Raw genomic sequence first — 27,977 nt, 5'->3', positions numbered from 1 at the left:
CAAAATAAATGAAAACAATAAATATATACAATACGTATAATGAAACACATAATTACTTAAATATTTTTATTATATAAAAGACGTTATGAAAACAGTTCTCACAAGGATTTTACATAAAAACTTACACTAAAAATTCAGTTCAATCGATACGTGATAATGTTCGAAAAATTTTCAACACTCCAATCACAGACTTAGTCTTAACAAAAGCCATCTTTTAAATAGTCGTATAAATCTACTCAAGACACGAACATTTGTTAATATAGTTCACTTTATATAATACTAAATACCCCTGAGACGTGACATCACACAAAATATATTGCAACTATATTCAACTGTTAATAAACTACGATTATACAATATAATATTAACTAACGCAATATGTTCATACTCTTCGCTATTAGTATCAGCTACTTTTGACATATTATGGCCATTTAGGTTACAATTAAGAGGGTAGGTCAAACAATTTGCCTTTGATTATGACATGTAAAAAAAATATATATACTGCTCGACTTTGGCATGCCTTTATTGCACACTTTGGCCCTTGTACCCCCCCCTCTCAATTTAACAGGCATTGTTACTATTAAATGAATTTATTATTAGCTTCAGTGCATATAAGAGTACAAATAAAAAAATATAGCCAATTGTTTTTCTTAAGATGACAACTTGTTCACACTATATTTTGCTGTTGTAAATTGAAGGGAAACACCTGCGTTAGTTAACAATCTGTATTAATATTAATCTAATCTTATTTTCAAGGTCAAACAAATCGAGACATTTTGCTATATAAACATAGAAATCCACGTGTAAATTGAGAGGATTTATCGTTATATATTTAGTACGTGGTGGTGACGTTTACATTATTGCTTGTTTTGGGGAATATGCATGTCATGTCCAAAAAACTTTGTACCAACTTTCAATCTTCTATAAAATAATTTAAAGAAATTCCCTAACATTATACACATCAGGGAATTAAAATAAATAAAATCTTTTAAGCTATAATGGTAAAAAATATTAGGAAATCGGTTTTAATTGTTTTATATTTGTGACAAATTATGTTGGTCCTTTTAGATTTCTTTTATGTACATAAAACTATTATAAGAAAATACAATATTTTGTAAAAATAATATTTGCAATATTTTATTAAGCAGTAATATTTACTGGAACACTACCGGTTCAAATAAATATTCACTTGTTAAAAAGAAAAAAACAATCATTTTAGGGTTTATAGTAATCTAATATACGAAATAACACATGCGAAATCCTTAAAATGTATAAATAGTGTAGAACAAACATTTCGTTTATCCTTTACCTCTCTCTCAGTAGTAACTACGCACAAACACGAATAACACCCGACGCGTGTCAGTGCGCGTGCGCGCGCGACAGCTGCGCGTGCGCGTGCGCACGCTGCGCGCCGACGTGCTGCTGCAGGTGCGCGCGCAGCAGCGACACGTACTCGTCGCGGTGCTTCGTGAAGTGTTGCACGTGCGGAGAGCGGTCCCAGCATTGCCACGTGCACTAACGATAACAAATACATTATTAAATAAATAAATATTGGTCAACATCACATACATTACTCTGACCCCAATGTAAGTAGCTTTAAAGCACTTTTGTTGTCTTAAATTTTCGCGATTATTACACATTTAAGACACGGACACTGTCCCGTGACCACGAACGATGTAAAGTGCTCGAAACGTCAGGATGTCCAAAATAATTAATATACGCGATTAAAATCCGTTATAACTAGTTTTATTTAAAGCACTTTTGTTATGGAACATCAAAATTAACGACGGTACCACAAACACACATACCCAAAATAACATAGAAAACTAATGAAATTTCTACATCGAATCGGCCGGGAATCACACCCGAGACTTCAGAGTGGCGTACCCATAAAAACCGGTGTACACACTACTCGACCATGGAGGTCGTCAAATTATGTTATTATTTCAGATTATTTGACAATAAGAGCTGATAGTTGCTTCCGATTCCGTCCAATCTGAGGAACAACTATATCGTATCCTAAACAGAGATCCTACATGACCAAACGTTGGTCAGGAGGACATTATTACAAGTGTAGAATATGAACTGGTAGTTTGGTGGCGCACCTTGATGCCCATCTTGCACCAGCTGTCGTAGACGCTGCGGTTGCTGCGCTCGGCGCCCACGGGGTCGCTGGCGGACAGCAGGAACAGCGCGGGCGCGCGGCACAGGTTCGTGTGGAACAGCTGCGACGAGCGGATGTAGTGCACGGTGGCGGCGTCGTGGAACGTCTTCATGTGGTATCTGGTGGAGGACATTTGCATTCGATAACGGTATTATCTACGATAAACAAACCTATTTTTAAGCTTTTGGAGAAAGCGATGTATTATGAGAGCGAAAAATTATCTACTTTCTATATTTAAAAATATAATATCAGGTATGTAATTACAATTTAAATTAAGCTCATACGCCTTATTTTCATTTCGTGCCTGTGTGCAATACTGGACAGTATTTGGGCATCTCATCGTGACTTTTTACATAATTATAGAAATAAAAGTAACCTAAGCTACTCCTTATTCCATCAGTTCTCTGTGAAATTTCCATGAAAAATTGGTCCAGCCGTTCCAGAGATTACCCGGAAAAACAGACTGACAAAATTTGTAAAAAATGTTACATGCATTAAGTAAAAAGTGGTTATATTAATATTACAAACCGAATCATCAACAACAGCCTGTAAATTCCCACTGCTGGGCTAAAGGCCTCCTCTCCCTTTAAGAAGAAGGTTTGGAACATATTCCACCACGCTGTTCTAATGCGGGTTGGTGGAATACACATGTGGCAGAATTTCTATGAAATTTGTCACATGCAGGTTTCCTCACGATGTTTTCCTTCACCGCTGAGCACGAGATAAATTATAAAGACAAATTAAGCACATGAATCAGCGGTGCTTGCCTTGGTTTGAACCCGCAATCATCGGTTAAGAAGCACGCGTTCTAACCACTGGGCCATCTCGACTCTCAGAAATCAGACAAACAGAATATCCAGTTTTAATATATGTTTACAAATAGATATATGAAAAAAAAAACAAAACATAATTGGTATCTAGATAACAACACAACACCTGTAATATCGATCACGTCAAAACTGATCCCACAATTTAAATTAGTGATAATGATAATTTATAATATATCTATATTACATAATTAAAAATTTGACATTCAAGTGCCTCATTGAAGGTTGCGTTGATCGATTTCCGAGGGGTACGAATGCTAAGCTTTTCAATATTTAACCCAAAAACGTATTAAGTAGTCTGTATATATTGAGTGTGCCCGCGATGTCATATTACTTCTGAAATGGTCTCCGGATCGGGAGAGATCGAAATAGTATTTTTATTGAAAATTCTTAGTACTACGGTTAACATTTACAAGCTGTAAATCCTATGGTTTTGCCGCTAAAATACTTCTAGGAAATAGGATACGAATTATTCTTCGTAGGATCAGCCGTCTCTTCAGATTATGAGAGTAAGAGAATAGAGAGAATACTTCTTGTTTTCCACACACTCATGGCGACTAGAATATGTCCAGCCAATTACTAGTCTCCATTGAGTATGGCCTACGTGTTTGAAATGGGTTAGGAAGTTATCAATATCATTGTTGGTCACTATCTATACATATAATATTTTCTAATTGTCCATCTGCTTGTGTGTTTGTTCAAACTTATTTTTGGAACGACCGCATCGATTTTGACAGGACTTTCACTGGCCAAAAGCTGATGTAAAAAGGAGTAACTTAGGATAATTTTGTTTTAAAATTATTGATAAAATAAAGTCAGTCCAAATACTGTCCAGTACAGCGCGCAGTCCTCGCGCATGCCACCACTCTGCCGTCGCTGGGAACATCACACTAACTACATAATAACACAAAAGCTGTCTAATAAAGAAGGAATAAGTTACAGTAGAATTTGCGAACTAAACAATAACATTTTTGTTAAATTCAAACACGCACAAAGTCGCGGGCGCAGCTAGTTTTAACACAAATCAGGTAACTCGGAGTCAATGTACAAGCATGTTTGTTGGTACAAATTTCATTCACATAATAATAACTGTGGCATTGTAAAACAGAAAAGACTAAGTGGTGCTTTTTTACGTCGTTGTAGCGTTGTTGATACAGTATCAGAAAACTACGCTAACGTCAATAGCGACTATAAACTGTATTTAATAAATAAATCATGCAGATAACGATTGAGTTAGTTTTACGATTGTATTTTTAAACATGGAAATTAATGTCACGGTCGCTCGTAACCCCTTATCAGATAAGGAATCATCTATAATATCTGCTACATTTTACACGTATCAATATTGCTAATATATACATATAAATGTGAAAGTAACTGTGTCTGTCTGTATGTCGCTCTTTAACGTCCAAACCGCTGAACCGAATTTGATTAAATAAGTTATGAAGCAAGCTTGAACTCCAAGAAAGGACATAGGCTAATTTTTTGCCTGACACATGACAACCGACATCCTAAAACGAACGAGCGAATACTAGGGCAACATATTCCAATCACAAGCAGAGTAAAGAAAATAGACGAAAGTTGTTTGAATTGTTGTTTGAGTCGAGATGGCCCAGTCGTTAGAACGCGAGCATCTTAACCGATGATTGCGGGTTCAAACCCAGGTAAACACCGCTGATTCATGTGCTTAATTTGTCTTTATAACTCATCTCGTCCTCAGCGGTGAAGGAAAACATCGTGAAGAAACCTGCATGTGACAAATTTCATAGAAACCACCAACCCGCATTGGAACAGCGTGGTGGAATATGTTCCAAACCTTCTCCTCAAAGGACAGAGACCTTTAGCCCAGCAGTGGGAATTTACAGGCATTTGTTGTTGTTGTACATGAAAACCGACACCCTAAAACGAACGAGCGAATACTAAGACAACATATTCCAATCACAAGTAGAGTAAAGAAAATAGACAAAAGTTGTTTGAATTGACGTAATATCATTTTTATCTTGAATAATATCAATGGTATTCGCTAATCAAATTAATATTTTTAATAGATTTCGCTTACAAATCTATTCGAAAACACTTAAAAACAATATTGAACAATTTGATCGCTTTAGTACATCAAGATATCACGATAGTTTTTTGACTACTTATTTAGTAAGTATGTATGTGTTGTATTCTACCTTCAAACAGCAGTACTCAGTATTGCTGTTTTCCAATTTGAAAGGCGAGTGTAACTATAGATACAAGGGACAATCAATTTTGTATGAAAGTTCGTCATATTTAAAGTTAGAAACATAAAATTTTATTTTTGCGATACTGATTAAAAATAAGTCGATACTCATTTCACCAGTTTGGATATTCTATCCCCAAAGGGGTAAAATAAGGGTTGAAAGTTTATATGGTAGTCTAATGTCATTATGGTAGTTAGTGATCCCATCTTGATCGAATTTGGCTTCAAATGGTCCAGAGATTTTTTCCAAACAAGACGAGACTCCTGAATCCGAATTAAGCACAAATTTACAAAAAATAAATCGCCTTTTAGGGACCTCTTCGTGAGGGTAATGATAAGGATAGAATCCTGGATTATTCACTGTAGAACATGCTGTGTGTGCTGTGCTCCGTTGTAGAGTTTCTCGGATTCGCTTATTAATACTTTATTTAGGCTATATTACAAAATACCTTAGTTATAACTTAGCTATTGAACTGTTTCTGTTTCTAAATTTTATTTTAAATTAGTATTATTTAAGTCAGTTAAGTAAGTATGTAAGGTTTTTTTCGTTGGATATTATTTTTAGTTAATTTTGTGGAAATTTTACAGAGCCATCTTTACTACGAATTCGTTCATGTTCGAATACGAATTTCCACCAACGTCCTTACTGGTCATTTTTATTTCGGTTGCTTTGAAATAAATTCCTACTTTTTATACATTTTTGGAAAGCCTAGAAAACGGACATGTTTTTAAAATAATCTACAGGCCAAGTACGACAAAGATTTTTTTGTTGTTAAAGCAGTTTTGAGTTCTATCCTCGCAAAGAAAATGAGCCAAAGTGTTTTAATTGTGTTTAACAGTAAATTGCCAATTATTAAGGCACTCCTTCGTATATTTGAAGCATAAGTCTAAATGTGCAAGTTACTTATAACTTTATGATTATTGTAATCATTATCGTTACATAGTATAAAACAAACTCGCTTACCGCAGTCAGTCCCTATGTATGCTTGGATCTTTAAAATTACGAAACATATTTTGATCTTTTTTTTTAATAGATAGAATGATTCGAGAGCAAAATTTTTATTTATAATACGTGGAAAATATAGTAAAGAAACAATGATAATTTAGACATTCTCTACTTTAATTAGTAACAGCATTGCACCCGTGCGAAGTTGGGTCGGGCCGCTAGTTAATAATAAAATGCATATCGTTGCATTATTACATCAAACATAAAATATTTAAAAGATTTGTCAGTAGATTAATTTATAGATAATTTTTATCAATGGAAAATTCAAATTCGAATGGAAATTTACTTTAATTAACTTTGCACATGATGTAATTGCATCAGATTCATATCGTAACGTGTCACGCGACATAACACGCTTCAGACATCAGGGATAGCGTGTTCTATTTCCGTTTGAGTCAAATATTTATCATCTTATCGTCGTATAGTCCCATATCTTTAGCCGTCTGGCTTGTTGCGACACTCATTATTCTCAACGACTCTAAATAAAAATTCACTCAGAGACGATAATTATAACTTTTTCGACTAGTATAACCAGGACTACCATTATTAAAAAATCTATTTATATAGCATTTATGAAGTTTATTCTGCCGATAGTTATTTTAGTTTTTTAGTAAAATTAATCAAAAAAATCAAAATCAAAATAAACTTTATCCAAATAGGCTTTTACAAGCACTTTTGAATCGTCATTTAACAATTAAGTGAATCTACCGCCGATTCACTTCACTGTAAACAAGAAGTCGCTCCTCGACATTTCGCACCAAAATAATGATAGCTTTTTGAATTTTTCTTTTTGTGAATTTTAAATAGTGTGAAAACATTCGAAATGTGGTTCTGGCGGAAAATGCTGGGTATCAAGTGGACAGATCGCCGCACAAACGATTCTGAACCAGCTAAAGATAAGGACACGTCTCTCCACCATTACTACTCAAGCCATGTGGCTAGGTAGGTGGAAAGTCTGGAAAAACTTATAATGGTTGGCCACGTGGAGGGGAAGAGAGGTAGGGGAAGAGCGCCGTCCCGGTGTACTGACACGGTAAAGACAGCCACATGATCTTGTGCCCAGGCTTGCCTACGAATGGCACAGAATAGGAATGCCTGGAGGAAGGTGGTACGAAGTGCTCAGGAGAGCCACACGCATGGTGCTCACGACCCTCAGTAATGAGGAAACGACTAGAAAGAAGAAATAGTATGTACTATACTTGTCGCTGTCGATGTGATGTTGATCGTTGTCGATATCAATATAATTTAATTTTGTTTACGTTTTTTTTTTCGATACAGTCGTAATACCGCTCTCTAACCATCCAGTACCTTTTCTATCAGTCTTAAATTAATTAATTGTTAAATTGTAACTATTTAGTAAATGAGAATCAAGAATCCTCTTTAATTTTCCGCAAATCTACGACTGGAGCTCTTCAAAATGAGACCATAACCGATTGTTATATGCAAATATCGTCTCACAATCACTGGATCAAAAACGCTTTATTCCATTAATATATAAGATAACTCACTCCATGTACGCCTTCAGTGTTTTCTGCATGATTTTGTTCTTCGGGAAGACCGCGGCCGGCACGCCGATGGTGATCTCGGTGATATCAGCCGCCGAGTCCCACACCTGAGCCGCTATGCGATCTATTACTGGCTGGTATCTGAAAGTTGCATATATTTATTAAAAAAAAATTGATGAGGTACTTTTTGTCTCCAATGTTTTCGAAATATGAATATGAAGACTCTCATAAGGCGACACGTTTGTATATATGTTTGTTATGATGGCTTTATATTTGGGACTAATTTTATGCACTGTCTGTCTATCTAAACGTGATAAACTCAAAATTTTCCTAACGGCCTCACATATAACTTTAAGTAATGAACAAAGTGATTTATTAGAAATAGAATTAAGTTGAACAATAAGTTTTATTTTAATTGGTTGAAATACGAAAATACCGGAAAAATCGCATCAGCTCAACAACAAATTCCTTTATTCAATGTAGAAGCATTACACTTACTTAATGATATTCAAATTAAACACTACCAACGGTTCGGAAAAACAAACTACCTTGAACAGAGAAGAACCCGCGAAAGAAACTCAATGGGCCTTTTTTCTCTAATTAATTATATAACTGGGGTGCGTTGCGTAAACCCATACAATGTATCGTCATATACACATACATTTATATATACCCTTATACTTATAGCTTAGTTATGGTTAATTTTATTTTGTTAAATGAAACCTTCTGAATTATAAACATAGAACAGAAACACTTATGTTAACCGGCCTTTTTTGCCTCGTTTTTTGCTTATCTCAATGAACAGACGGTGTAATTGATATAATGGTATACCTATCCATTATATTGCTGTAAATGTCTACTCCTAGCGTTGAATCTACGAAGGAAATGTTATGAAATACTATACGTATTTATAAACAGGAATTTACTATGACATTACGTTATTATTCCAAGTACACGTCTGTCTGTGTGTCAGTACTTTTATGTTTAGTGTTCAAGTTTTTATGATGATCGCATGTTTTTAAACACCAGGCATATTTTTGGAATATTGATGACAATATTCAGTCTCATCAGTTAACGACGGCAAATGCTTCATTGAAAATGACCACTAAAGAATTCCCGCTATATAACACCTCTTAGTCCAACATTGCATGGAACTATTCCAGGTGATAATTTCCCAAGACTGTATTAACTCACGGAGTCAAATTACATTAGAAGTATATTGCAATGAGCTTGAACGATAAATTGTTAAGAGCTTTCATCACCTTTCATCTTTTTTATAATATGTTTGTTGGGGCAAAGGCTATTTTTATTCGCAAATTGTGTTAACTTTTAAGTTATCTATACTCTCAAACAAAAATTTCGTAAATAAAAGCGATTGTAAGTAAACCTAACAAAGAAAAAAAATTTACACGGAATGTTTCGCGCCACCTCCAGTTGTCATTTACCTTCCAAGAAATCCATTATGTTTTGAATGCTGATGAGATTATAATCTGTATCAGATGCAATGGAGACTTTTCAAAAAGGTAGATCCATATGGAAATACTTCAGATAAAATTATATAATACTTTCAATACAGAAATTTATTAGTTAGTTAATTTTCCACTACTAAGGCCTCCTCTGATATAATAGAAACGGTTTATATTGTTCACATTGGCAATATCGGGGGACAGCGATGCCCTCTTACCATCAGATGGAGCATTTACCAGTTATGCCCATTATAAATAAAAGAAAAACCCGGTGAGATGCAATATTTATATCTGACATAACTTGGAAAAGGTCAACGATCCGGCAGAAATGTAAAGAAAACATACCAGCGTTTCGTATGATTATGAAATTTCTGTTATATTAAGTGACTAAAAATAACCAAGACTCCAAAATAAAAACTTTAACTGTATGACGTCGATTCTTGCAAATTTACTTTTTAACATTTACTTATTACTTTGTGATCTTTACGATAAAAAACTAATATTCTTTATTTAAATAGCACTCAAAGGGGGCTTTTAAATCGTCAAGTTTCAATGTTGAATTGAATATAAAGCTATCGGTCCGGCTAGAACGTACCGAGAAGAACCGGCAATAATCTCAATATTCTTGACTAATATTTTAATTACAAAGTATAAAGGTAAAGTACAATTGCATTTATCAATCAAATCATTAAGTACAAAGTCCAAGCTCTTTTATCTTCAATATAATATCGAAACGTATCGAATAATATGCATATCAATGTTTTTGACAGGAGCTTTAAATTATAAGAATATTAAATAAACTCATCACACGTTATATAGGTATATATATTTACATACAGTGTATTTTAATATTTTTATAATATAGATGAGTTTTTGATTTAAACAATTGAATATTTTAAAATGACCTTGGTGGACCATAATTTTTTATGAACACAAACATTAGCATTAGTTGATTATTTTGGTGTTAAAATTTATCGTATGATTTTACGATTTTTATGCATTAGGATACGAGTTTAATTTAGAGTTTAAAGGTAACGAAAAAAAAACGGTAAGTGGTTACTACCGCCCATTGACACTGGCGCCGTTTTTAACCACTCCTTACAAAATCAAAAAATCAAAATCAAAATAAACTTTATTCAAGTAGGCTTTTATAAGCACTTTTGAATCGTCATTTTACAATTAAGTGAAGCTACCACCGGTTCGGAAAGTAGATTCTACCGAGAAGAACCGGCAAGAAACTCAGTAGTTACTCTTTTTTAACATTTAAAAAATACAACGTCATGTTAATTAAATACAATTATTTCAATTAATGTATCCTGCTTGGAAGTCAACAGGTATTAACTCCACGCTTTTTTATCATCTACAAAATCTTGTATCGAATAGTATGCTTTTTCTACCAATGTATTTTTAACAAACGATTTGAATTTACTAAACGGCAAAGTTAAAAATTTCTGCGGAATTTTATTATAGAAACGGATACCTTGCCCCAAGAAGGATCTATTGACTTTGCGGAGTCGGAAACTTGGCGTTATAAGTTTATACTTACTTCTAGTGCATATACAATGATTATCACTGATTTTATCAAAGTGATCAATGTTACTGTGAATATACATGATATTGTTGTAAATATATTGCGACGCAACAGTAAGTATTCCTACTCTGTTAAAAACATCCCGAAGAGAGTCTCTAGCTCCAAGATTATAAATAAACCGAATTGCTCTCTTTTGTAAAATAAAGACAGATTCAATATCTGCAGCGTTACCCCAAAGTAATATGCCATATGACATAATACTGTGAAAATAACCAAAATAAACTAAACGAGCGGTATCAATATCAGTTAGTTGTCTAACTTTTCTAACCGCGTTTGTTGCGGAGCTGAGTCTTCCTGTTAGGGATGATAAATGAGAGGTCCACTGAAGTCTGGAATCCAATTCTATTCCTAAAAACACCGAAGTATCAGCTACTTCTAGACGGTCACCATTTAAAGATATATTATAATTTTGCTTGCTAACATTAGGTAGGGTAAAAACTACACATTTTGTTTTTTGAGCATTCAAAACTAAATTATTTACTGTAAACCAATTGTGTATCTGTGATAATGCACCGTTCACATCGTCATAGTCATTTTTTTTCCTGTCAACCTTAAAAATCAGCGAAGTATCGTCAGCAAACAACACTATATCACAAATACCCTTAACATAGAAAGGAAGATCATTTATATATACTAGGAATAGAAAGGGACCCAAAATTGAACCTTGTGGAACTCCCATTTTTAACGTAGATCCAGAAGACTTTATTCCATTAATGAAAACTTGCTGGATTCTTTGACTTAAATATGAAGCGATGAGATCAAGAGCTTTACCTTTAACACCGTAATATTTGAGCTTATAAAGAAGCGTTTCGTGTTCTACACAATCGAATGCTTTAGATAAATCACAGAATACTCCAATAGCGTTCTGTGATTTCTCCCAAGCATCGTAAATATGTTTGAGAAGCGCAATTCCCGCATCAGTTGTCGAGCGACCTCTTCTAAAACCGAATTGCTCACCATGAAAAATAGCATTTGTACCGAAATGGACGAGAAGTTGATTTAAAATATTTTTTTCGAAAATTTTACTTAAGGATGGGAGTATTGAAATAGGCCTGTAATTACCGGGATCGCTTCTGTTTCCAGTTTTAAAAAGTGGTAAAACTTTACTACATTTTAACAAGTTAGGAAATGAACCCGTGTCCAAACAATTGACAATAACCAAAGAGCTACCAACTTTAGAGTAACGCAATGCTCTTGTGTTGGTAGTGAGACTGGCTTACTAACTGCAATCGGAACATATCAAAGTTAAGTTAAGCATTCCTTAGTGATTGAATGTATGATGCGGTGACCTAAACTCTCTAACCTACCCAAACAATCTACATAGGCTTGCACAAACTACTACTTAAATAAAATTTGAATACCGTAGGGGTATCCTCTCCGTTTCTTTGAAGGCACCACAGGATACTTGCGCATATATATAACCGTAACACCTGATTTAAAGTTGACCTTCCCTAACCTCTGCTTTCCAAGTAATCGATAATTAGGTTCATTTATCTTATTCAAATGATTTTTTATATAAAATTGAAACAAAACGAAATATGAATAACAATTGATTTCTTTGTTCAAAGTCCCATACTGCATAACTTCAAATTTCAGAGAAATAACACTAATTAAAAATAATATAAATAAATTTAATTGTTAAATAGCATTATTGGTATCATCAATCAGTCAAAATATAATTTATTGAAGTAAGATTTTATAAGGAATTTTGACTCCTCATTTAAAAAACTATTTTAAGCGAAGCTATCACGGATAGGACTGTAATTTCTACCGAGTTAATTTATGCTTTCTTTTAATTACAATGTATTTACTTATTCGTTTATAGGACTCATAGCCTTGAAAAATATACTCCATAATTACGCAATAATTTAATATAACGTCCATAATTGCACTTAATAACGGATAATTATAGTCTATGGGACGCCATGTTTTTTTTATATAATGTAACTGTTATGTCTATTTCAATTTATTGTATCTTCAAATTACGTAGGTAACTTGTATATATAAATAAACTCTGTTCTCCTCTCAGCCAATAGGCTGAGAAAAGTGTCAAAAACTCAATGTCAGTGTTGACACAACGATTCGTCCTAGGATGATTTTTTAAGTGGAAGGGTTGCATCGCAATTAAATTTGTTAAAAAAATCATTAAAAAAAATGACTGTAAATATAGACCGAGAGTTCCCTTAGTAATGACTTACTTAATACTTAATTTTTACGTAAATAAAAAGGCCCTTTAAAAGATAACTTGGGAAAAAAAATGACAAGTAACGAAAATAGAGGGTATTTGTTATTTATATTACGTAAAAACTAATAATACATAGAGTATAGTATACACATATAGATTTTCTCCTTAAGCTTGTTGTAACGGATTCGAATATAAATCAAATTTTGCTATTTCTTGTGTACCTACGCGTTAACACCAGTTCGAAAAGTTTGAATTGATTGTTTGATTTTTTACTTTGACATTTCTTTACCTAGTTTAAACATTTATAAATACGTGCTATATTTATAATACAATAATACTTGAAGGATTACTAAGGACTAGATATTCTACCTATCCCAAGCGCTATGTTCGAACAATAGTCAATCTGCGATAACCCTTCAAGGAGATGTCAATTCAGACATAGCTACCGGCTTATCGAACTAACAAACATAAACTACACACTTAGTAACTTTTGCTCAACATATTCCAATGACAGAATAAAGATAAATAAATAAATTTGACCTTGAATTGACATGGCATCATGAGTCAAGATCTAATTTAATCCGTGGTATCTATTATGGTTTTATGAATTAATTGCATTTCGAATGTCGGAGAAGTTGTTATCGGAACTTTGGAGGAAATTAAATTTGATAAAAGCAATTAATCGAACAGAGTTGTATTATATACAAAAATATATCAATAAGTGTTTGTAGTGCATAATTTACCGGAGCTATTATCACATCGCATAACAGTAATAATTATGAATGTATGTAATTATAATTACAGCCTGTAAATTTGCCACCGATGAGCTTAGACCTCTACTCTTAAAGTGAAGGATTGAAGCTTATTCAACCACGCTGCTCCAATGCGGGTTGGTTGTCATAGTAACAGCCTGTAAATTACCCACTGCTGGGATAAGGCCTCCTCTTCCATTAAGGAGAGGATTTGCAACATAATGCACATATGGCAGAATTTCGATGAAATTAGACACATGCAGATTTCCTCACGATGTTTTCCTTCACTGCCGAGCACGAGATGAATTATAAACACAAATTAAGCACATATATATGGTGCTTGCCTGGGTTTGAACCCGAGTCATCGGTTAAGATGCACGCGATCTAACCACTGGACAACTTGGTTTTGCATCGCTTGGAAATTAGTAGGAATATATAAATTTAACAATTTGCTTATTTTTACTGTGCCTGCCATTAAAATGATATGATAATGAAAGACTATAATTTCTCAAAAATATTAATATAATAATACTCACTGTTCCTTATTATTCATGATATGCGCGCACACCTCGCCCCATATGTACCCGCCCACCGAGAACCCGTGGAGGACGGTCGGTTGGTCGTTTTCATTCGCCGCCATGAACTTTATAAGGTCAGCTGCTACCAGCTGAGGACGATTTAGATATTAGTTGCGCTGACAATACCTCATTATGATAAGGATGACTTGATTTGGAATAGAATTTGCTATAAAGGAGCTCTTAACAGATTATACAAAAGTTTTGTAAATATATTATTTTTGTGATATAAGTTGGTGGACATGCAAATATTTCAACTAGTGGTAAGTGCTCACCATCGACCAGACAGTGGCGTAGTTAGAAATATTAACCATTACTTATATCCAACAAAGATTTGAACAAAGATGTTATATCCCTTGAGCATCACCGGCTTTCTCACCCTTCAAACCGGAACACAACTAAACTGAGTACTGTTGTTAGGCGGTAGAATGTCTGATGAGTGTGTGGTAGCTACCCAGACGGACTTGCACAATGCCCTACCACCTAGCAAATTTATCTAATAGCTTTATTAATTTATTTTATCTAATGATACGTCTTACATAGACAATATAACATATCTGGCTTGTTTTAAATAGACTTAAAGGAAGATACCATTCTAGAATCAGAACGTGCCAAAATATAAACAAAGGCCTTTGGAAGTTATTTCGATTTGAATGACGCAAACTTACTTAGTATTACGTGTCCTAACCTATGAACTGACATTGTTTTTAAAACAAAAAACGAGCGCGATTAATCATTGCTGAAAACAGAGACATATAAATTAACATACCTGGCTGGCTAATTGAAATACTATATACAATGGGCGAACATTTTGACCAATCGTCATAAAGGTGGCTAAGGTTCTGGTCAGTCTTTCAATTATGAATCAACTTTTTAAATATATATACAAAATAACATGTCCTTATTGACTGATTCATCATCGCCAATCGTATCTATCTATCTATATCTATTAAACTTAGAACTATAAAATGTCTGTCTATAATGGTTTTATTGAGTAGAAGCTTGCTTAGTGGATCTAAGCAATGAATTTTGGAAATTTTACCCCTAAGGGTAAATTGGGTTTGAAATGACAGATAATATAAACAATTTCCATGCGAACAAGGCCGCAGGTAATAGCTAGCATATTCGATCGAGATATGGTCTATTTTAAGCGACTAACCTGAGAACCCTTGAGTGGCCAAATCAGCTGCCAAGGTGTGCAGGACACGGAGATGACGTCGAAGCCCTGTTCGAGGTACAGATTTGCGTATTTCATCACGTGTTTCTGGCGTGCCAGTAGCCAGTTGATCATTACGCATGTTGGACGGTTCAGTTGTTTGTCCAATCTGCGGACAGAAGGTAAATATTATGTTCGAATTACGATCGATCGACCAGTGCCAATTGCTAAACACATTTTATTTTATTTTATTTACATCCTAGTTACAGACGGTTAATCATTTATATCACGTGATGTAATATTGTTGTACCAAATTAAAAATACACTTAAAATGTTAATGCTTTTAAATAAAGAAGATTACTTCCTGTCTAATAAGGTATTAATGGATTAGGGTTGATCAACATTATAATACGATAGCGAAAAAACGGCGCCATTTATCAACACTTAATTCGAAAATATATCTTTGTATACATTGCATTTGAAACATTTAGAATTTTTAGTCATAATGTAATTAAACATAGAAATTGTATTGTATAGACTGTCGTCTTATTACCTCTATTGATAACAGGAGGACTTGCTCTTTTTTGTACGAATAATCCAAATTGTGGTTGAACAGAAAAATTGTGCCAGGATTTTAGGGTTATGATTTGTATAGTAGCAATTTCTTATTTTGATTGTACATTAAACCAATATAAACAATAATTCTTTTACGATTTTGATAAGCCTATGTGTAAATAATGATGAAGTTTTATGTAAAACTTTGAGATTTGGAATCAAGGGTACTGAGGGTATTGATATTTAAAATTATTTCGTTATGCAAAGAAACTGTTAAAACGATTTTGCGGTTTTTGACTACAAGTAGGACATTACATCATCAATCATCAATTACATCAAATCGATTAATTTAAGTTGTCATTTTGATAGTGCATCGAAATAAAAAAAAACATCTTATGTAGATATCACTAAACTTTCAAACTTTCATATATATTTATTAGCCTTAATAAATATGTATGATATTAAAATAAGTATACAAATTGTCTCATTCATGAATATTATAAATAAAAAAATTCGCTAACTTCGTAATTTTTCTAGATTATTTAATTTTTATAAAAATTAAATCTGAATATTCACACAATCATTACCAACATTAAAATTAAGATTACTTATTGTGACCTGGTCGAGATCTCTTGACTTAAATTATTTTACATGTATGACTTCATTTTCAATACAAATGACCAGTTTACATATTCTATAAGTAACAACTAAAAAGTCTGAAAATGTATGTCAATAAAGTTGAATATATTTGAATAATAATATCTGATTCGTATTTGTTTAACTTTACAAATGAGTTATTAATATATTTGGTAAAGTTTACAGTGGTATAGTAACAGTCTCAATTGAACGGGCAAAGTTTAATAAATGTTTAATCAACTCATTGGCTCGGGCATAATGCAAGCGGCGGCACGCACACATACACTATCACAAGTGCACACATACAAGGCCTAAGAATAAACATGACCTTGAAAATATTACTCCTGTTTATGACTAAGACATTTCCGCAAAACAGTAAATATTAACGAAATATTTCAACTAAGATTATTAAGTAGATGCAGATTACGACGGAAATAGAAGTTCTTAATAGATGTTTCCATCATGACATAAAAATCGCTTTGTTTAAACCGAGAAAAAACTTAAAATTCACGAAAACACAAATACTCTTGCAAAAACATATATTTTTTGGGCGTGAGAAGAAAAAACTCTTGATTACCATTCAAATTATTTATATTTTAAGCTAGATAAATACGTTTTAAAACAAAAAAGTAACGAAAATATTCATTGTCTATATAATTATATGGTACTGAGGATTCTACACAATTAAACGAAAATTCTTAAATGTTATATAATTTCAACGCACACCAATATATGTGACAACTCTGGATATGGAATGCCTTTATATGCGTGGCTGGTCGAATGGCCTTATGGAATTAGAAAAAGAGAATCACAAGAATCGCAGACACAGAGGTAGTTGCAGGTTGAGGTTAGTTGGAATAGTGACAATTTAAGCCCCACTGATTTCGGTCATTCGGGCTATGATTTAGAGAGAGACGAGACAAGTGGGCAGGGATATTATAATGCAATTTTTAATACCACAATTCGGCAGTTCCAACGCGACCGGAATGGGTTCAAATGCCGCAGCGTTTTTTTTTTATTGGTCCGACCTGGACTCAAAACCTTGGGATCTGAAGCCTAATAACCTCTCTACATCCAGTGGAGTCGTGTTCAGTGAGACATAGATAATGTTTCATACAGGTAGGACAAACATCGTATAACACGGTCAATTTTTTTTATTCGTACTGTGAAAGTATATTCAAACAAATACACAAAACCGGCAATATTTAAAATGAGAACAACAATAGTTGTGTTGTAATTGGAACGAATCCCTTTACATATTAATATGACCAGGCATTATGTTCAGCCGACTCAGCGGGCACGTTTTGAAACAGGTCACCTTACTAACAATACACTTAACGACGTACTAATTAAAAACTTATTGAACAAACTTTCACAGCTAATATTTAAAAATATCGAAAAATCCACATACATTATAAATATGCCGAATCAGGCATGAGAATATTCTTTTATATATAATGTACTTTTGATCTTAAATTGACAATGATTTGTCCAAATCTAAAATAATATACATATGCTGTTGTGGATTGGAACATCGAAGTCGTTATTGGAACTTTAGAAGTGAAATCTATGTTAGTAGTTTAGTGAGATAATGTTAAATAATATAGAAATTTCAATAATCTTTCGTAGTGTTTAATATAGCAGTAATGTTTGTAAATTTATTGCATATTTATTAACTAGTGTATGGCTTTGCTCAAGGTTCCCGTTTGAAGAGTGAGTGGGCCAGTGCAACTACAAGCGCAAGGGACATAACATCTTCCAAGGCTTCCAAGGTTGTTAACGGTGGTAACATATCTTACAGTGCCAATGTATATGCGTAGTGATGATCCTTTCAATGATAAATGGCATTATTTAAGTTCGGCTACACATATAAAAAAATGCATTGCATTTGATTAGGCAATGTCGATTTGGCTTTTCTGGATAAGGCTGTACTTATTTAGAAGTAATTCTGACGAATGATTAAGCCTACCCACCTTTGCACCGCTTATACAGACTCTGAGTAATTTTGAATGAAATCGCAATTGCAGTAAAAGAGTTAAACTACTAATGATCTCGTTTTATAATTGTTCGCAATTTCAAGCACCTACTCAAAAGGTCATTGTTAATTTTTAATCGATTCATTTGTGAGTCACGCGCCATACATGCTCACCTTTGACCCTTACGCCCGCCCCGAAAATCAAAAGTACCGAGAATATCAAAACGCAACACAAATTTCCGTTTATTAAAAAAACAGTTCGAAATAAGATTATATGACTATTAAATGACATAAAATACTGATGTTTATCAACAGGGCAATGTCTCTTGCGGTTTTGGCGTACAATTTTGCACATTACCACTCGGCCTCAGTAATACTGGTAATTTCATCTAACGGTATACAATAATACAATGCATATTTATACTTACATATAAAATTACATACCTCAACTCAATCTAAGATTTAACAATTATTCTTACTATGTGTTTAATTATCGTTTAAAGTTTTACTCACTTCAAAGTTTTTGGATCTGCCGTGAGCTTGACCTTCTCATTGGTTATGTATTGTATATTCTTCGTGATGTCCTGCGTGTGCGCACCACGGTCCCACGTCAGTGCCACGGGGGCGCACGTTAGTATAGGTCGTATGGGCAGCTGTTATAAAAAAAGACAAATTAAATATTTAGTCATTTCAGTAAGAGAAATATTCAAACAATATATCTTAACAATACATACTTTCATGTGTGCTATACACTTCATACAAGTACTATACAGTAAGCATTTATGATATTGTTACGAATGATTCATTTTAATCAACATTGATTTTCAATAGAACACATATAATATCAATTGAATCATACTCTGTCACATTTAAAATATTCTCCTGATACAGGTTATATTAGGTTTGTAAAACGTCTTTGGCAAAGAAAGAAGTATCAGATCGGGCAACAGTCCACCACAAAAAATTTAACAAAAAGCACCAAGTGGCCTCGAATGAAGTTCAAACACCTTCGTAGCTATATTACGGAAATATTGTCTATGAATAATGAGTAAAAAGGTCATTCATACCAAAATTCAAGCCACGTATTACGTTAAGGGCCGTAGACAATGATATTCTAGTAAACAGATATGTTATTAACGCGCAAAATGTGAAGACTAGAAAACGTCCCAATTGAGACGTTAGCCTTTAGTCGTTTTATATAGTAGTACGTTATAATACATTATAATACATCATAATTACGCAGTAATACGTTTTGCGTAATTAAAACATCTATTTATCCCTTTTACTTATTGTTTTTATCAAGCTATCCTTTTTACCTGTAACGAAGTGTAAAATAAACGGCCACCGGCGCGGCACACTTTTTTCTGTTTAGTATGGGTATAACATATCTGTTTATTAGAATATCATTGGCCGTACATATATTTTTTGTTGTATTATTATCGGACAGTATTCCAAAAAAAAGTTTATCTATTCGGGCAGGAAGAGCCAAAATGTTCCAGTGTGTAAATCTTTATTTATTTATGTATTAAGTATGCTAGAGGTTTTTACATTGTGTAAAATGATTTAAAGGAAATATTACATGTGAATTAAACTATTAATTACTGTTGTTACCCTTGAAAATGCTAAGAGAAAAATCACACTTTATATTTTAATTATTGCAGGTTCACAGACAGGTCACTTTTTTATTCATTATTTGTTTGGGAAAGAAAAAACATGTTGAAGAGACCTGCATGCATCGAATTCGAATCTGCCAAACATGTGTCCACCAAGATAAATTGGAATAAGCAAAACCGCTGCAAACCTTATCCGCAAAATTTACTCTACTCTACTCTATTGTACTCTACGCTAATTTATGCTACAACAGCAGCTGTTTACAGATTTAATAAATATTTTATTTATTAAAACTTTTGTTTGATAGGCGATTTTTAATTTAAATAGAAATAATTTCATATATGATCCTTAAAAACTATTCTTCATAATTTTCGTTAGTTAAAGTATCCAGACATTTTTTAAGTATTATATACGATATAACTCTTCCCTTATCATCGATACAATAGTACGACGTTCAATACAATGTAAAACGATAGCTTGGCATTTATCTTCATGTTTTGATTTATATGTTTGTTATGACTAGTATGTTATGGCCTGTAAAATATTATATAATATATAGTTTTCAAGAGGACTTCGATTTGACGCCCCTTAGGGAGTAATATCGACTACCGACTGGATTATATACCTACCGTGACGTCAAACGGAACGTAGACCTCTGGGCTAATTTCAAATCAAAATCAAAATCAACTTTATTCAAGTAGGATTTTACAAGCACTTTTGAATCCTCATTTAAAAATTAAGTGAAGCTACCAATCGGTTTTCTATAAATCACTTGGTAGTTATGTTTACTTGGTGGTAGGCCCATTCATCAGTTATTCTACCGCCAAATAACGGTACTCAGTATTGTTGTGTTCCGGTTTGAAGGGTGAGTGAGCCAGTGTAACTACAGGCACAAGGGACGTAACATCTTAGTTCACAAGGTTGGTGGCACATTGACGAAGTAAGGAATAGTTAATATTTCTTACAGAGTCATTGTCTATGGGTGATGGTGACCACTTACCATCAGGTGGCCCATATGCTCGTCCGCCAACCTATAACATAAAATGTGTATCTCATAGTATAAAACAAAGCCATTCTCCACCGTCTGCACGTTTGGATCTTTTAACTGCACAACGGATTTTAATGTGGTTTACATCAATAAGCAAGTTGATTCAAGAGAAAGGTGTATATTCGTAAAAAAACTTGAAAACTTTCGAACAAAAACACGTTTTCACTGTATGACTGTTCTTTGATATTAAAGTATATCAAAGAACAAGTAGCTAGTATTTATAATAAAACAACACAATGATATTAATAACAATGATATGCCTGTATTTTTAATTAAAATTTCGTAAATTATAATTAAAGAAAGTTCACGCCTGAAATTAATTTAATCGTAATAATATTTAGAACAATGAAATTGTTGAATTCTACTTCGCATGAATCACTTTGGACATTACCTACAAATCGATTCATCTTTCTACAGTAGTACAAAGAACATAGTCAGTACAACATGCTATATACGCGATAAACAGCTATGAAACATTTATAATTACCGGTACTGTTTCAAGTTCAAGTGCACAACACGTGCGCATGCGCCGGTCACGTGCATCGCGACATACTGTTGCCAATTGTATAATAAAACAACATACACACACATTATGCAATACCGGTACTACGCAGTTTGTATTATTAAAATTAAGTTTAATAGGCATTGCTAAGTATTTATGTTAAGATTGCAACTTTTACTTCGTTTACATATTTTTTTTCTTTTAGGCTTTTAGAACTGTCTCATTGATCTAGCAGCTCTCAAAGTCTAAGATTCGACTTCCGGGTCGGGTTGATACATAGTAAGGCCATGTAATCCTTAATTCTGCGCCTGTTGTTCCCAAATAATATGAATACAACGATACATGTATTTCTAGCTGTTACTAACTCATTTCGATAGCTAATTAAAAAGTTCCTAGTACATTTTTTATGAATACCGATTAAAAACATCGTACTATCGAACTTCTATACGACATACTAATCCAGTTTATACGGCAAATTAAAATGTGTAACTTGAATTGATTTCTTGATACCAATATAAATCATATTATTTAATACAGATAATATTATATACCCTTATAATGAAACGAATCTTTTTTAAACATTTAATCCTGACATATATATGATGAAATTTCTTCTGATTATGTACTGCACATTTATTTGTATAGATAAATGTTTGTATGTATAGATCTATTTCCTAACGAATGCATTTACGTTATATTATCGGCGTTTTCATGAAATAAATTTAATAAATAAATATAATCTAAGCCTTTGTTCCTAGTCCTCTCACACACACTAAGGCATTCTGTAAACACTAGTGTTTAGTATTTAGTATTATTGTGAATGATGACGCTAGCGTCTAACTGTAACTCAACGTGGTGTGGCGCGCCTTCGTATATGAATCTCTATGATCTGCCGGCAAATAGTAACCAACAATTGTCATCTTGCATGCAGAGGTTATTGTGTAATTACAGACGTAAAGGATGTATTCCAGTTAATGTAGGAAATGTCACGTGGATCTTGGAATGAACGTACGATTCTGTAATGCATTTGGACTTATCTTCCTATTAACGTAACGAGTAATCGAAACGAAAACTAGAACAGATAGATACATCATCTCTTTCTTGAACATCTTCTCATTTTTCTGCCGTTTCATAATTTATTAGAAGAGATAGCAATATAAAAATTATATTGCTATCTCTTTCTCAATCTCATTTATACTTTTAGCAATCCTGTCAAATTAATTTTCATTAGTATCGGAACTCGTATTAACATAACATCGTAACAATGCAACTAATCTACGCACTACGCATTCATAACCTTGTTTTTATACAAGGGGAACTGATTACAGTGAATATAATTTCGAAGAAACAATATAATTAGACGGATATAATTAAATCATTAGAATCGAGAATTATTTATTCAAATCTTGTCTTATTTAATTATTATAATCTTATCTCATATAATAAATATTTAATATAATCTTTTTATCGATTATATTCATTAAAAAATATAGTAAATCTCACTTTTCGTGACAGGAAAAAATATAACAAAACTATCGGTAATCATAATTTAGATAATCGTCCGTAGAAGAAATGGATAATGAATAAATAATGCTATCCTATTAATTATACATATATGTATAAGATATAGTTTGGTAAAATATTCATTCGAATTAAAGACAGGAAGTTAAAAATTCGTTGAATCGTTTTTTATCATGTTTGGAATTGGAATCTGTGAAAAGATTTCAAAACTCTTAAAGGCGATTTTGCCAATCTGCAGCTTGAAGGCATTTGCAATACATATGGACAAATAAGCCTCGATTTCTGAGATTATTTGTGTTGGAAAGGAGATACTTAAAGGGTAGTTTCATATTAATTTCATGAACTTATGACCGAAAGTTTTTTTTTGAGTCGTATATTGTAAATTCACTTACGATTTGTAAATAAATCAGATTATAAACATCACTATAGCCTCTAATTACATTATAATTAAATAAATATTGCTTAAAACCATTGTCCACTGGAGACTAGGAAAATCATTCACTAAAATATAACACGATGCGTTCAATTACTAAATAGTTTTCACGATGCGCACACACACGTAGCGAATTACGATTTTATTTATATGTATATAGATCATAAAATGCATTGCAATGTTACCATATAAGTTTACAGTTATCACTGCAACTCGTCGATTTAACCTACTTTAATAATTGTGAAACCTAACAACACCTCAGTAACGCGTATTTTTTATCTACTATTAAAATTATACCACTTTTTTTATAAGCGGTACGATCATGTTTTTCCGTTAATTAATATAAAATCTGATCCGGTTCTAAAACATAGACGAGCGTGATTCAAGCTTAAAGATATTCAGATCAGTTTTGATCAATTTATTGTCCCAATAGGTAATATGACAATAAGGAATATTGTCGAAACAGTATGAATTTGGCCTAGACATCAACATGTCTGTTCACTTACTCATATTATCCGTAACTAACTGTTCATTCGTTGTAGTATTTATTGTTCAATGTTTACCTTTAGTCCACTTACTGCTGCTTTTGCTACCACAATGTGTATTCCTCACAATATTTTGTTAAAGCGAAGCCAGTGTATACATACTACCTACTCAATGTCGTGTACATTGAATGTAAACGGTGATCAGTTGCAGACACCATTAACTAAAGAATAGATTCACGTAGTGCAATTTAAGAATCGTTTTTTTTTTTCAATCAAATTATCGCTTTCAATAATAAATCTAACATTATAACATATTATAAATATCCATGCTGGACAAAGACCTTTATAAGACGTGTTATGGAAAATTTTTCGAAGCTTGTTTCACCTCGCTAACTTGTGGTTTTAATAATCATAAATCATAATCATCACACTTAACCGTTTTTTTCTGTTATTCGCGAGTTTGTCTCTCACTCACTAAAACTCAAAAGGTCTTAAGATGAATACTGTACTGAAAATATTATTTTATGTGATAGACTTATATCAAATTATCGACAACTAAAATCTCTGTAACGCTTTATTAAAACCTATACTATACATGTATTTATATATAGCTTATTGTTTTCATTGTGAATAGCGAAAGCAAAATCTAGTTACGAACTACTAAAGCAATGTTTACTACTGATGATATTGGAAATGCGACTGACGTTACTGATTCACACCATTGCCAACAAAAGCAGACAATGTATATAATTGTTGCAAGTGAGCTACGAGCCAAACTATGAGTTCAGTTGTAAATAGCGTGTTGGCATAAGGATATTGTTTTATTTGATGGAACATTTGATCTATTCGGAAGTATTACATATGTTATCGATGTCCGTAAATAACGTAATAGTAAAATAAATGCAGAAGTGATACAACACTGCTTATGCTTTGAACAAACCAAGTCACATCGACATAAATATTTGCCCCATTTGATGCAATTCCGAAAAGTGAATGGCGAGTTCAGTAAAATTTATAATTAACTTTCTTCTGACGCACAAAACATGTTTTATATAAAAAGGCATTTTTAAATATTTTAGTTTTTTTTTTAGTTAGCAGGAAATTCCATAAACCACTTATGTGAGGTGGAGTAAGCTTGAAACCCTCTCGTGAATACGAAAAGTCATTGTCAAACAGTGGGATGTATCCCATACATGCTTTTAAGGAATAGAAAAAATTAATAATTAGTAACTAAAATTGTTTTGCAAAATGTAAGATCCTTTATTTAAATTGCGTCAATAAATTGCAATGAAAAATATACTGTTCATGTAAGACCATACAAGAACTGCACACAACAACTAGATTGATAGGATTTTTTTAATTTATTTTTTATCTTATTTTATTTAGTCACCCTACAGTTGAGTAGTGGGGTAGAATAATTATTTGTTTGTGAGTATGAAGTAAAACAGTATATCATTGATTAGAGCAATGAGTATTGAAATATGAGCATACCTAAATTAAGTTGTCAACAATAATGGATTCCTTGTTAGACCTGGATATGAAATCCATGATGTTTGCCTTGTTACACAATTGTTTGTATACTTATTAAAGAATAGTAAAATGTCTGTCATACAAGGCAGCCTAAATAGGTGCATGGGTAGAAAGGGATGAAATATTTGCTCAGAAATGAAACATAGGATTCAGTTTATTTTTTTTAGTTAAAAATGTTCATATGGGTCATGAAAGTGAGTATACAACTATCTCAGTTTTGATCTAAGAAATATGATAGGGTTTGGTTAATACAAAATTCAATTATATTGGGACTTCATTGTGACCCTACATAATGCTTTCGATGGGCATTCACATCTAGTAGACTTGTAAAAATATTGTTAAAAAACTTACATTTCCATTTCTAACGCCCATCTTTCCGCAAGATATTGTGACAGATGCCATCGTCTTGAAAAGACTCATCTTGAATCTCTTTTTTAAATCTGTAACAAATATTTTAATATATTTTATTTTCACTTTAATTACTAATCATATTGCCAGTATACTGCAAAGCTTTATTACTTATCTTAGATATATTGTCAACCATTTGACTCACACAATTATTACCCCTATGAGTTTATATTAAAGCATACATTAGTGGTACTGGACCACTACAATATGTAATATATATATATATTTTGAAAAGCACCAAACAGTATTGGTAGCTCTGAATTCCACCAATGTAACAAAGTATAAGATGTATTAGTGAAATGCACTAAATAATAAAACAATGTTTTTTTTCTATACTTAAATTGAAACACAAATATTGTTATGTATTGTTGATTATTTAAATAACATGTTAAGTATAATATGTTACAGTAATGTAAATGCAGACTATGATTACATTATTTTATCAAAGTTAAATTATGTTACTATAAATCATAATTTGTGCATACTGATTATATATAATTTATGCTGTTTTACAACAAATTTATTTGTAATTTACTAGCAAGAAAATAGTAATGAAAATTTAAACATACATTTTTAAAGAAACTTAAAAGATATGTATCTATTTTCTCTATTATCGTAAACTTAACACATAAATGTTTATAATATAACAAAATGTTTTATTCATACAATGTATGCTTTTATTGTTAATGTTGGCTGTTGCACTATGCATCGTGGCTATTGTAGCCACACATCGGTGCTAAGCAACAGTAATTTTCTCATTGATGCCAAACTACAAATAACCATAGAAAATGCAATTGGCCTTGTCTCTAAAATATATTAACTGACCTATCTTAATTTATTACGAAACAATTACATATATGAAAATATTCAATCGCATAAAAATACTGAAATACTTTAAGCTTTATTTGAGTATCAACTTACCCGCTTGTAATGATAAAGTTCTTGTAAAATATTCAATTCAGTAATAATATTTCTAGTCGCGTTGACTCCTTAATTAATAGTTTGATTAAAACGGTGTATTTTATTTAGTTTGGTATTTTGCAATTATTTATTCTAGTTTTGTTTAACTTTATGACTAAATCAAACATTAAATTTATCGTTATTTAAAATCACAATCATTCAAAAACCGCCTAATTATAACACAATTTTATTTTTAACGTAATTACACGAATTTTAAATTTTTGGAAAGTATAATCACTATTCGTATTAATGCCGCAAAACCGGCGGCACTGTGCACGCGGACGGCGGATGACAAAAAAAAACTAAGAAATCTACAAATTTCGACTCAATTCATTATTCAACCGCGACTGAAACAGTTCTGCAAACCTTAGAAAAATATATATGGACAATAAGGTACTGTATACACGAGCCTGTTCAATATTTTAATTATTATCGTGTCATTCATTGATTAACATTTAGTATCTATTTGCAAGCAATGTCAAATTTAGTGGTTTACTAAAACTTAAAATAGCAAACTATTTAATAAAATGAAACAAATATCCGGAAAAACATTTTTCGATTCCGACTTATTATGTGATATGTTTGTCGTGGCTATTCTCTCGACCAACGAGCGTATATATCCTATCTAAAGTTCACGTAGATAGAATTGTTCTTCGTGATTTTATTTAGGCCCAACGATAATCATACATGTAATTGCCTATATTCTTTATAATTGGTCACTTATTGGTCTTTTATTATTTGTCCTCTGTACATAGTTGCATAAAACGTCAATTTTTCCTTCTCTTTCATCTTGGATATTTTGTAATGTGAGTTACAGTTTTATAATGTAAGAAAGTAGTTATGTGCTTGTTTGAACAAA

At 32.6% G+C, this 27,977-nt stretch overlaps 1 protein-coding gene across 1 annotated transcript; it reads right to left on the bottom strand.

Moving 5' to 3' along the window:
* Positions 1 to 52: 52 nt before the first annotated feature.
* Positions 53 to 27,467, bottom strand: LOC124537906. Its single transcript, XM_047114865.1, has 8 exons — positions 27,080 to 27,467; positions 26,102 to 26,190; positions 19,134 to 19,273; positions 15,458 to 15,623; positions 14,260 to 14,390; positions 7,733 to 7,870; positions 2,106 to 2,283; positions 53 to 1,515 (listed from the first exon to the last, which is right to left on the bottom strand). The coding sequence occupies exons 2-8, from the start codon at positions 26,168 to 26,170 to the stop codon at positions 1,360 to 1,362; spliced, it is 978 nt and encodes a 325-aa protein (XP_046970821.1). The 5' UTR covers positions 26,171 to 26,190; positions 27,080 to 27,467; the 3' UTR covers positions 53 to 1,359.
* Positions 27,468 to 27,977: the final 510 nt, after the last annotated feature.

This window comes from Vanessa cardui, chromosome 19, assembly GCF_905220365.1.
Source record: "Vanessa cardui chromosome 19, ilVanCard2.1, whole genome shotgun sequence".
Taxonomy (NCBI): Eukaryota; Metazoa; Arthropoda; class Insecta; order Lepidoptera; family Nymphalidae; genus Vanessa; species Vanessa cardui.
The sequence above is the reverse complement of the archived record's forward strand: the minus strand, read 5'-3'. Positions and strand labels throughout refer to the sequence as shown.

What these genes read in the sequence shown, in the direction of transcription:
- LOC124537906 (XM_047114865.1), bottom strand. Translation starts at nt 26,170, where the DNA reads ATGAGTCTTTTCAAGACGATGGCATCTGTCACAATATCTTGCGGAAAG. An exon ending in TGGGCGTTAGAAATGGAAAT is followed by an intron (nt 19,274 to 26,101) that starts GTAAGTTTTTTA and finishes TTTTTATAACAG; the next exon opens with CTGCCCATACGACCTATACT. An exon ending in GGCCACTCAAGGGTTCTCAG is followed by an intron (nt 14,391 to 15,457) that starts GTTAGTCGCTTA and finishes AATCGTCCTCAG; the next exon opens with CTGGTAGCAGCTGACCTTAT.